The sequence below is a fragment of the Ovis aries genome, chromosome 4 (genome assembly GCF_016772045.2).
Source record: "Ovis aries strain OAR_USU_Benz2616 breed Rambouillet chromosome 4, ARS-UI_Ramb_v3.0, whole genome shotgun sequence".
Classification (NCBI taxonomy): Eukaryota; Metazoa; Chordata; class Mammalia; order Artiodactyla; family Bovidae; genus Ovis; species Ovis aries.
The window spans coordinates 88,083,915-88,096,004 of NC_056057.1; the positions used below are offsets into that span (position 1 = coordinate 88,083,915).

At 37.8% G+C, this 12,090-nt stretch overlaps 1 protein-coding gene across 4 annotated transcripts in view; it reads left to right on the plus strand.

The window, feature by feature from the left end:
* The window catches only part of PTPRZ1 (protein tyrosine phosphatase receptor type Z1), a 199,164-nt gene that overhangs the window by 170,304 nt on the left and 16,770 nt on the right, over positions 1-12,090 (plus strand). For 2 of the 4 annotated variants that reach the window (XM_004008014.5, XM_042248749.1), the window contains exons 16-22: positions 2,594-2,614; positions 2,781-2,877; positions 6,296-6,378; positions 7,957-8,091; positions 8,908-9,042; positions 10,073-10,236; positions 11,785-11,920. In XM_004008014.5, coding sequence (XP_004008063.3) covers positions 2,594-2,614; positions 2,781-2,877; positions 6,296-6,378; positions 7,957-8,091; positions 8,908-9,042; positions 10,073-10,236; positions 11,785-11,920 — 771 coding nt within the window. The remainder of the gene's footprint in view (positions 1-2,593; positions 2,615-2,780; positions 2,878-6,295; positions 6,379-7,956; positions 8,092-8,907; positions 9,043-10,072; positions 10,237-11,784; positions 11,921-12,090) is intronic. The other 2 variants (XM_042248748.1, XM_042248750.1) reach the window with 1 other exon arrangement.

Consider the following 12,090-nt stretch of genomic DNA (forward strand, 5'->3'; position numbering starts at 1 on the left):
TCTCTTGGCAAAATTCTATTAGCCTTGGCCCTGCTTCATTCTATACTCCAAGGCCAAATTTGCCTGTTACTCCAGATGTTTCTTGACTTCCTACTTTTTGCATTCCAGTCCCCTATAATAAAAAGGACATCTTTTGGGGGTGCTAGTTCTAAAAGGTCTTGTAAGTCTTCATAGAACTGGTCTGCTTCTTCAGCATTACTGGTCGGGGGCATAGACTTGGATTACCGTGATATTGAATGGTTTGCCTTGGAAACAAACAGAGATCATTCTTTCATTTTTGAGATGGCATCAAAGTACTGCATATCGGACTCTTTTGTTGACTATGATGGCTACTCCATTTCTTCTAAGTGAATCTTGCTCACAGTAGTAGATACAATGGTCATCTGATTTAAATTCATCCATTCCAGTCCATTTTAGTTCACTGATTCCTAGAATGTTGACGTTCACTCTTGCCATCTCCTGTTTGACCACTTCCAGTTTGCCTTGATTCATGGACCTAACATTCCAGGTTCCTTTGCAGTATTGCTCTTTACAGAATCAGACCTTGCTTCCATCACCAGTCACATCCACAATTGGGTATTGTTTTTGCTTTGGCTCCATCCCTTCATTCTTTCTGGAGTTATTTCTCTACTCATCTTCAGTAGCATATTGGGCACCTATTGGGAAGTTCATCTTTCAGTGTCCTATCTTTTTGCCTTGAGAACCCCATGAACAGTATGAAAAGGCAAAAAAAAAAAAAAGGAGATGCAGGAAAATAGGTTTATCTGTGCATCAGGAAGATACGCTAGAGAAAGAAATGGCAATCCATTCCAATATTCTTGGCTGGGAAATCCCAGGGACAAAGGAGACTAGCAGGCTGCAGTCCATGGGGTTGCAAGGAGTCACAAATGATCATTCAAGCAAATAGCAGGGCTGGGATTGAAATCTAACACTCCTGTCCTTTCCATTCTAGAAACCAGGGGCTCCCAGCCCAACTGCAGCCTCTCCAAGTATCAGTTGACCTCTTTCTTTGAAGCCCTTCGAGATCTGACCCTGATCAGAGGCTATACCACAGTTCCTAATACACCCCTCAACCTCTTCCCATGAATCAGATCCCCAAGAGCATAGTTATGGAAGGAAAATGCCAGAGATTAGAAAACTTTAAAAAACCAAAGGAAAAATAAATGAAATATATGTTTTCACTAAATTAAAAACAGTAGAAGCCAGCTAGTTTAATCTTAAAAGAAATCTTCAGTCATAGCTATATTGAATAAGAAAGTACTATGAGGTGACCACTAAATAAAATGGAATAATATGAAGAATTATATTTTTAAGACATCAAATTATTTTTTCCTACCATAACAGAGGTTACTAGGTGGTGCAGTATGAATTTACAGAAACTATCAGGCATCAATCAAACAAAATCCTAGTTGCAAAAAGGAGAATATGTTGTGTCTAACTTTCCAGATGTTAAAAACCATAAGGAAAAATAGAGAATTTATTGTAAAAGTTGCTGATAGCATATATACAAAAGTAGATACACAGTTTTCATAATTATAAAATCATAAATCATTTTAAGTAGTATTAGGGAGTTCATGATGATTAAATTAATAAAATAACCTCACACTTTTACTCAAAAAGTGTATTCTTAATTCCATTGTTCTTAATTCACTGATTGAAGAAAGCTTTTTATTAACTTAATAATTAGCTTAATAATTAATAATTCTGTACCTTTAAGTGGGTCATATATTAAATTGTTTTTAAATCGAGAGTCAGGATGACTTGCTGCAAAAGAGGCCTTGGAGTGCTTGTTTAGTAAAGGGCTGAGCCATTTTGTCAATGAATCAGATTTATATTTAGATTATATATTTTCTCAAAAATTATAAGGCTTTCATGTTATTATCTTAATATGTACTAAATAATTGAAAATTCCAAACTGATATATTTAGATAGAAGACATCCCTGAGAAGGATTTTAATTCTGTTTAAAAGCGAAATGGCAGGAATAATTTTTCTTGACTCATTGAGGTTTTAATTAATGAGAAGTCTACTAATTAAGTATGTAGAAAGTTATACTATTTAAATTTTATTTCAAAAGACATAGTATATATGATAAAAAAAACTTTAGGAGATGTCTAATGTGTTGACAACTCTAAATCTGTTACAAACCACCTAATTAAGGACACTGTTTAGTCTTAAAATTACTCAAAATCAACCACAAAAAAAGTATCACTAATTCAGTTTCAATTAATTCTATCATGATCAAATACAATTATATTTGAATATTAGCAAATCTGACTCATATGTCAAAATGTGTCATCAAATATGTGGTTTCTCTCATCAACATTTTAAAAATTCATCATATTATTATACCACTGTCCCCTTTTGAAAGTGTTATTTTTTCCTTTTACATGATTTTAAGGTTCCGAACTGTTAGAAATTTTGATTTGCATGCAACTGTTTGAAACATTCTGTTGTGTTAGTATTTGACAAATGTATTTATTGCATGATCATGGTTTTCCATTGTAAACCTAATATGAACACTTTTTTTTCTCATTTGTCGTGTGCTGTGGAATTTGATTTCTTTACTTTTTTGGCATTCATTCCCTCATTAGACACTGAAAGAGTTTTACCAGGTAAGGCATTATTTCACTGCATTTTCTTATAGCCAAGAAATAGTTGATGTAACATGTAAAAATTTTTTTGATAGATTGTTTTGTTTGTTGTCTTCCTTAGTGTATTTTAAGGCACTTTGTTTGAAAGGATGTGTATTAAAATGTTACCCATGCAATTTCTTTACAGGAGGTGCAGAGCTGTACTGTTGATTTAGGTATCACAGCAGACAGCTCCAATCACCCCGACAATAAGCACAAGAACCGATACATAAATATTGTTGCCTGTAAGTATATCCTTCACGCAACTCTGACCTTATTGTTGCATTGCTTTTAATTCAGTGTCCTGAAGTTCTCTGACAGCAAACCCCGGTGAAGCTGTTTCAGGACCTTTGTATCAGGACATGAGACTTGTGTTAGACAATACATATTGTTTAACTACTCCAGCTTAAATACATTTTTCAATTAATGACGTCTGTTTCTTTTGAACAAAATAAACTCATGTTTTAATCCAGTCCTTTCTTCAGACTTCATAGCCTGTAAATTTGTTCTTAAGTTTTCTGTCATTATTATTATTCCGTAGTTCTATTTTCACTTGAGATCCCCCTACTTTATGTGAATTTACTAACCAAAAGGGATTTTTTTTAGACTCTTTTTTTTCCCCTAACATTTCTGTTCCTCTCTTGCCATTCTCCCTGGGGGCTGATAAAAAGGTTAGTTGGATTCTTTCTTTTTATTTCTTCTCTCCTTTTATTGTCTTTTTCTCCTCCATGAATAGCTGTCTGGCTCTTTTCTTTAGGGCAAGTATACTTATTTATTTTCCTATGAAATTATCATGTTCCTTCCATCTTCTTACAGCATATCTTGTTTACATCGGTTCCCTTTTATTTTCCTTTATATCCCCCTCATCTCTTGAAATCCATCTTCATTCTTCCCCAAAACTTCAACTTCCTTCCTTCCTTATATATTCAGTAAGTCTTCCTAGCTTTGTGTGAACATGGTATTACAGCATGGTTGTTTAAATTGTGTTTCCATTCTAGTTTCTGGAAACTTTTATGATCACACTGCTAAGTAGTTTCCATTCTAGAAACTAGAATGGAAACTTATGATCACACTGCTAAGTAGTTTACATAGATGTTGGTTGTAGGTGTAAACCTACAAGGTTTACACCAATTTTTCAATTTTGATAGAAGATTCTGCTTCATGTTTGGCCTCCTCAGTGGAAGCGACTGTCTTACTACATGTAAAAGCTCAGTTGTATTCAATTGCTTCTTAGAGTGAAGTGGTTGTTAGACCATTCCCTCTACAAGCTACATAGAAAATGCATGGGGGCATGCTAAGTTGCTTCCGTTGTGCCCAATGCTTTGCCACCCTATGGACTTTCGTCCACCAGGCTCCTCTGTCCATGGGATTCTCCAGGCAAGAATACTGGAGTGGGTTGCCATACCCTCCTCCAGGGGATCTTCTCAACCCAGGGATAGAACCCATGGCTTCTTCATTGCAGGCAGATTCTTTACCACTGAGCCCCAGGGAAGCCCAAATACAAAATCCCTACCAGTAATTAAGAAGAGGATGGAGATTAACATTTGTTGAACACCTACTATATGCCTGGCACTGTAAATCTGTTATTTCAACTGACTTACTTTGCTATATAGCAGAAACTAACAAAACACTGTAAATCAACTCCAATAAACCATACTCCAATAAAAATTAATTTAAAAAATATTTTAAGTGAATTAAATAAATAAATCTGTTATTTCATTTCATCCCTGAAAGAACCTGGCAAGATAGGTAATAACATTTCTATTTTACAGATGAAGGAATAAACCAGAGTGTTTACCCAGTAAGACCCTTCAGCACCAAAATACAAAAATAGGTCAGCGTAGCATTGAAGCCATCTTTCCATGGCCACACATCTATTTCTGTATACATTTCCTGCATCTTTGTGAGCTGCCAAAATCACCAAAGTATTACTACTCCAGAATATCTCATTTGGTCTGTATTCATGTCTTCATCTTTGAAAAAACTAGTCTGCCCAGGAAAACCATCAAGTGTCCTTCTAGTGATGCTTTGATTTCTTATTAAGCAGTTCCTCCAAATATAGTTTCTCTGTAGAACTGAAGTTATTCCAGAACTCCTCATTTCAACACATTTAATTATGACCATGCACTATGTATAACTATGAGAAATGCTGGGCTGGAGGAAGCACAAGCTGGAATCAAGATTGCCGGGAGAAATATCAAGAACCTCAGATATGCAGATGACACCACCCTTATGGCAGAAAGTGAAGAAGAACTAAAGAACCTCTTGATGAAAGTGAAAGAGGGCAATGAAAAAGTTGGCTTAAAACTCAACATTCAGAAAACTAAGATCATGGCATCCAGTCCCATCACTTCGTGGCAAATAGATGGGGAAACAGTGGAAACAGTGGCTGACTTTATTTTGGGCGGCTCCAAAATCACCACAGACGGTGAATGCAGCCATGAAATTAAAAGACGCTTACTCCTTGGAAGGAAAGCTATGACCAACCTAGGTAGCATATTGAAAAGCAGAGACATTTCTTTGCCAACAAAGGTCCGTCTAGTCAAGGCTGTGGTTTTTCCAGTGGTCATGTGTGGATGTGAGAGTTGGACTCTAAAGAAAGCTGAGCACCGAACAATTGATGCTTTTGAACTGTGGTGTTGGAGAAGACTCTTGAGAGTCCCTTGGACTGCAAGGAGATCCAACCAGTCCATCCTAAAGGAGGTCAGTGCTGGTTGCTCATTGGAAGGACTGATGTTGAAGCTGAAACTCCAATACTTTGGTCACCTCATGCGAAGAGCTGACTCATTGGAAAAGACCCTGATTCTGGGAAAGATTGAGGGCAGGAGGAGAAGGGGATGACAGAAGATGAGATGGTTGGATGGCATCACCGACTTAATGGGCATGAGTTTAGGTAATCTCTGGGAATTGGTGGTAGACAGGGAGGCCTGTCATGCTGCAGTTTATGGGGTCACAAAGAGTCGGACATGACTGAGTGACTGAACTGGACTGAACTGAACTATGTATAAATTACCATGGTCTTCATGTCCTCTTCACTGACAGTGCAGGATCCATGCCCTTCATTCTTGGCCTGTTGTTTTCCTGCCTCCCTTTGCAGTAGTTCCTCTTTGAGGTCTTCCCTTGAAAGAGCTGCCTGCTGTAACTATTCAGAGAGACTCCCTGGAGCCCTCCTGCTTCCTTCTCTACTTTGTTTTACTCTGTCAGCCTCCTTTTCAAAGCATGCATGCTACCATCCTGCCTTAGCTTGTTCTCTCCCCTTCACTGGCTCTGCAGTGTTCACAGCCCCAGTATCTACCTTTAGAAGCCCATCTAAAATGCCAACTTTAGGAGTCAACCTCTATGAAAAGGTTTATTTTCATCCCAAACCAGTGTTCCCCTAGGACTCTGCACTTCTCTCTTGACACCCAAACATTCTTCTTTGTGTATATGTCCATTCCCACCTCTACATTGGAAACCTTCCTGAAAGAAATGGTTTTTATTGTTATCTATATGTATCTATATTTTTGTCATCTTTGTATCCTCTGTATCTTCCAAAAGCCAACTAAAGTAAATGATGTTTGCACTGATTTTAATTGTATTTGATAAATGATCATGTAAATGTAAATGACCTTTCTGTTGAAAAGCAGTTCATGATATAGTGAAATATTTTCTTTTTTATTGCAGATGATCATAGTAGGGTTAAACTCACACAACTTGCTGAGAAGGATGGCAAACTAACTGATTACATCAATGCCAATTATGTTGATGTAAGCATGTTTAAAATAAAATTTATGAAAATTATAGTAGATTGTGAATATATTATACCAGAGTATTATACATATAATAGTGCTTAACGTATATTATGTGAAAGATAATAAAAATACAAATCAGCAGTAAGAGATCCCATGGCTAAAGGTTTTCAGATTGAATGACACTCAAGCTCTGGTTTATTTCCTAGGTGAGAGAGGGAATTTGGGCTGAGAATGTACATTCAAGGTAGGATGTATGTATTCTGATAAGTTTGTAACTCCTTAAATAAAATGTGTAGCATCAATGCTTGTTTGGCATTTCCATCCCATGGTTCATAGTGCAAAATTATGTAGATAGCAGATGATCAATAAATTTTGACTGCAAATTTCCCACAGAAGAATTGGCTAAAAGGCAAACACGTGATTACTAAACCAGTAACCAGCATTTATAACCCTGGACATGTATCAGAATACCTAGCTTTGTGAAACTTACTGGCAATCTCCAGGGGCTGTAGACCACTGACTCACTTCCTGCTGTTTCCCAGTGGTCAGTTGAATGCCAATGGAACTTGGTTATTTTCCTGACACTGACCTTACAGTCTAGCTGCCTTCAGGTTAATTCAAAGCAAGAAACAATTAATTCAAAGAAAGAACAGTTAGTTCAAAGAAAGAAAGTGAAAGTGAAGTTGCTCAGTCAGTCCCAACTCTTTTTGACCCCATGAACTGTAGCCTATGAGGCGCCTCCATCCATGGAATTTTCCAGTCTAGAGTACTAGAGTGGGTTGCCATTTCCTTTTCCAGGGAATCTTCCCTACCCAGGGATCGAACCTGGGTCTTCCAAGTTGCAAGCAGACCCTTTTACCATCTGACCCACCAGGGAAGCTCCCTAATTCAAAGAAGTGAGCACCAAATATAAGTATCCAGTGGGTTTGTTTTAGGCAGTCAGTTCAGGCTTCTGTGTCTATGAATTTGTGCATCAGACTGAATATGGGCTTTGGAGTTGGAACTGGCTCTGAATTGCAGTTCTGCCATTGGCTAACTGAAAGCTTGGAAAGCCACTTAACTCTTCTGAGCTTCAGTTTGCATATCCCCAAATCATGAATGATTCTTCCATTTTGCATGTAAAATGTGGATTAGGGTTAATGTTTGTAAACTTGGCCAACAGCAGGTAATAAGTGAAGATAGCTGTAAATGATTAGCATTGTTCAGGTCTGCCATAAGGAGAAAACACCAAAGGTTTCCTGATTATAGACAACTGAGCCCTAATGCCTCAAACACGTTTCAAAGCTGCATAGTTAAGAACCAGATAGTAAGCACAGTAAACAGACTTGGATTAAATACACTAAGACTGGAGGTGCAGAGAACAATGATTGTGTTGATGCAAAGACTATATATATATATATATATATATATATATATATATATATATATCATAGTTAAAGAATTGTTGTCTTTGCTGTGCTTGTACATTTTCTGGCTTTGAAGTATTTTTTTAATGGTTTTCTTTGAGCAAAACTGTGCTAATCTTAGAAACTGAACAGGTAAAAATGGCATACAAATGTGTTAGTGAGAAACATTTGTCATTTGTCTCTTCAGGGCTACAACAGACCAAAAGCTTACATTGCTGCCCAAGGCCCACTGAAGTCCACAGCCGAAGATTTCTGGAGAATGATATGGGAGCATAATGTGGAAGTTATTGTCATGATAACGAACCTTGTGGAGAAAGGAAGGGTATGTAGGTTATCTCTTAAGCCCTCCCCAAGATAGCGATTGGAAGTGCTTTAAGTTGCTTGTGATAGAGTCAGCGTTAGGAAGCAGCAAAAGTTAGGAAAGCTTATCAGGGTTTCTTTCTAGTAGATAAAATAGCTAAAGAGAAATGGTAGCATTGAAACATATACATTACCATATGTAAAACTGACAGCCAGTGGGAATTTGCTATATGATGCAGGGGGTTCAACTGGGTGCTCTGTGATTACCTAGGAGGGTGGGATGGGGTGGGAGGTGGGAGGGAGGTTCAAAAGGGAGGGGACATGTGTATGCCTATGGCTGATTCACATTGATGCATGGCAGAAACCAACAAAAATATTTTAAAACAGTTATCCTCCAATGAGGAATAAATACATTTAAAATAAATAAATAAAGGGAAACAGAGGTCAAAATCTTCACTATATATTAAGCTATGGGTTATTTAAATGCATTCTTCATTCCGTGAGAAAAAGCAAATGAGGTTCATTGAAAAGCTATGCAGAGTGAAGTAGATTTTAATTCACAGGAGCTGGATTCTAGTCCTGGCTTCACAATGACTCAGGATATCTGGCCTCACTTTTCTCATCCTAAAGAGGGAGGAGTTTGGATCCATCATCTCAGGTCCTCAGCCCCATAGCTCTGTCCTTTCTCTTCTCTACAACTAACTCGCAGTCACTGAGAAAGGAAAGAAATTGTTTAGGAGAATAAGGGTGTCATGGTATCAGATCTTTACTGATTTCGGGGGTGACTTACACTAAGCATTTGAAATATGAAATAGCATTTTCACTTTCTCTTTCACAGAGAAAGTGTGACCAGTACTGGCCTGTGGATGGGAGTGAAGAGTATGGGAACTTTCTGGTCACTCAAAAGAGTATTCAAGTGCTTGCTTATTATACTGTGAGGAATTTTACTCTAAGAAACACAAAGATCAAAAAGGTGAGTCCACACATGATGGATACCATCAGCTGAATTATACATCTCGGTCCTTTTTAAAGGGAACAAGTGGTATAACCAAAACAGAGTAAAAATACATGTAAGTAAAGGCACTGAGAGTTCTTAATTGGGACTTGCCTGGTGGTCCAGTGGTTAAGAATCCATCTTCTAATACAACGGATGTGGGTAGGAACCCTGGCCAGGGAACTGAGCTCCTACAGTGTCGTGGGGGCACTGCAGCCACAGAGCCCATGAGCCTGGGGTGCGTGCTGCACAACAAGAAAAGCCACCACAATGAGAAGCCCGTGCACCACCAAGACAGTCAAAAAAGAAAAGAAAACTTCTGATCACAGCTACAGCTCAGTCCCAAAGATGTCTTCCAAACCTCTTAATCCCAGATGTGGCTTTGGCACATTTTTTGTAGTGCCAGTAGTTTCAGTGAAACACGAACAACAGTCCTTGTGCCATATGATAACTGCACATCCAACTAAAATAGTGGAAATTGAGAAGGAGGAGGAAAAGAAGAAGAGCAAGTTATGTCAGGGTTCCTTACAGAAACATATATATGTGTGCTTCTTTATATATTTATTTTTATATATATATATATATATATATATATATATATTTTTTTTTTTTTTTTTTAAGAATTGATTCCAAGCAAGAATTGATTCAGGCAAGATTTCTACATTGCAGTCTTGAGAATACCTTCTTTTTCAGGAAACTTCAGTCTTTGCTCTTGAGTTCTTCAACTGATATTACCAAGCTTCATCTGCTTTACTGGAAGTCTTACTGGTTTAGATGTCAATCATATGTTAAAAAATGCCTTGATGCTAACATTTGGTGTGACTGGTTTGACCAAGCTAGTGACCACCATTGCCTAACCAAGTTGATATATGAAATTAACCATCACAAATGACAATGTACTTTTCTGAGCTTTGTTATGAACCACCAGCATCAAGCTCTGAATCCTAAGTTGATGTTTAAGGACCCCATTTGTGTGTGTTTAGCTGATTAGCTGTCTGGTATCTTTTAGGGTTCCCAGAAAGGAAGACCCAGTGGGCGCGTGGTTACCCAGTACCACTACACTCAGTGGCCTGACATGGGAGTGCCTGAGTACTCGCTGCCAGTGCTAACCTTTGTGAGAAAGGCCTCGCATGCCAAGCGCCACGCAGTAGGCCCTGTTGTTGTCCACTGCAGGTGAGTTTCAGCACCGGGTTGTAAACCCATAGAATTGCTTATGCTAATAAAAAGGGAATCAGTGGAACACAGGTTTTGCCAAAATGGAAATGATTTCACAAAGGGAGGGGCATGAAATATTGGTCCCTAGGAAGTGAATATGCCAGACTCAGAATTGGATTCCTGAATATTTCAAAGCACCAGTTATTTCTATGATGTAAATTAGTCTATTTGATTGTTTACTTGGATTTCAACTTATGAAAGGTGTGAAGCAGGCAGAACAATGTCTTGTAATTAAACAAACATTTATTACAATATAGTGTGAGATAAAAATCCTTGAGATGCAACCCATGTTTCTAGGAGTTAATGGTCTATTGTAGACTTCGTAAGCCAGGTTTATATTAGAAAAATCAAAGCCCACAGAATGTGAGGAATTCAGCAAAATACTTTTAAATTTTTTTTTTTAACAGTTTGGGGTCAAAACTCTTATTCCTGCATTCTTTCTAATACATCCTATTGAAAGCCCAGGTACTTCCAAGACAGGATGGATTAATAGAAATAATGATATTTCAAAGAAAGAGAAAAATGTGTTAGAGGGTTTAATTTAATATCTTTCAGTTAAAACAAAAATAGCAGTTAATGTTTACTGAGTGCAAACCACAAAAATCTAATTCGCTTCTACATGGAGTACTTTTGTCAAAGCAGCATCTGTATTTTTACAGAAACAAGTGTTTTCCTTTGATATGCAGTGTATCTCACACATTCTAATTACCTGTCTCAGGAGTTAGGCTCAGACAAAGTTTGAGAGACCTATCTTCAGGTTTTTTATCTGAGCCTGAAAGTTGAGGGAAACAGGAAGATGCAAGAAAAATAGCTCTGAAGGTCAGAGATTGTTTCCTGGTGAATGGAGGAGGCCCAGAGCATTTTGAGAGCAGCTGCTAATTCTTCACTCCAGTACTTCCTACTTGTCAGAGCGTTTGAAAGGAATCCGTGTCTCTGAATTCTATCCCTCTGCTAGAGGCTTTGAAGAAGTCGATAGATAATGGCCCTTTAGAAATGACTGAAGTTATGCTTTATTCCTCACCATCTCAGGGAAATGATATTTTCAGCTGAAAGCCTTCACAGACGCTTTCTTCCCATTAATGCAGAAACCTTTACAAACCTGTTTACCTGACAGTACCGACCTGGAGACCTTGTCTTTTCAGAGTTTGGAGAAGCTGATGTTTTCATTTTTCTCAAATTAAATGTCTATTTGCTAGGCTCTGATACATAATATTTTCATTGTATCATATAAACTGAATAATAACTGTAATTATTGAACATAAAAAGTCTCCAACAGAAATGATCAGATTGCTTTGGAGTTTGACCTGTCGGCAAAAAAGAAAAGAGAAAACTTTGTTATTTGAAGCATTCTGCTTAACTCTTAAGCTGCTTACTTTGGGGACTGATAAATTACCTACTAAGTGGCTTGGAAAAGAAAATTAATTTACCAGACAGCCAGTTGTGACCTATTGTCAAATGTGCTTTATACTTGACATTGAACTGGCTCTTTCTTTGTGTGCTCCTCAGTGCTGGAGTTGGAAGAACGGGCACATACATTGTGCTAGACAGTATGCTGCAGCAAATTCAACATGAAGGAACCGTCAATGTATTTGGCTTTTTAAAACACATTCGTTCACAAAGAAATTACTTGGTGCAAACTGAGGTATGATAAGAAGGATAATTTAATTTATCTAAGGATTGGAAATGTCCCTAAATGCTGGATAGACCAGAGTTTGTATTACCAGATTCGTTAGTCCCATGGGGCACCCCTTGATAAAGTACTATGAACTGGGTGGCTTAGAACAACAGAAATGTATCATCTCCTAGTTCTGG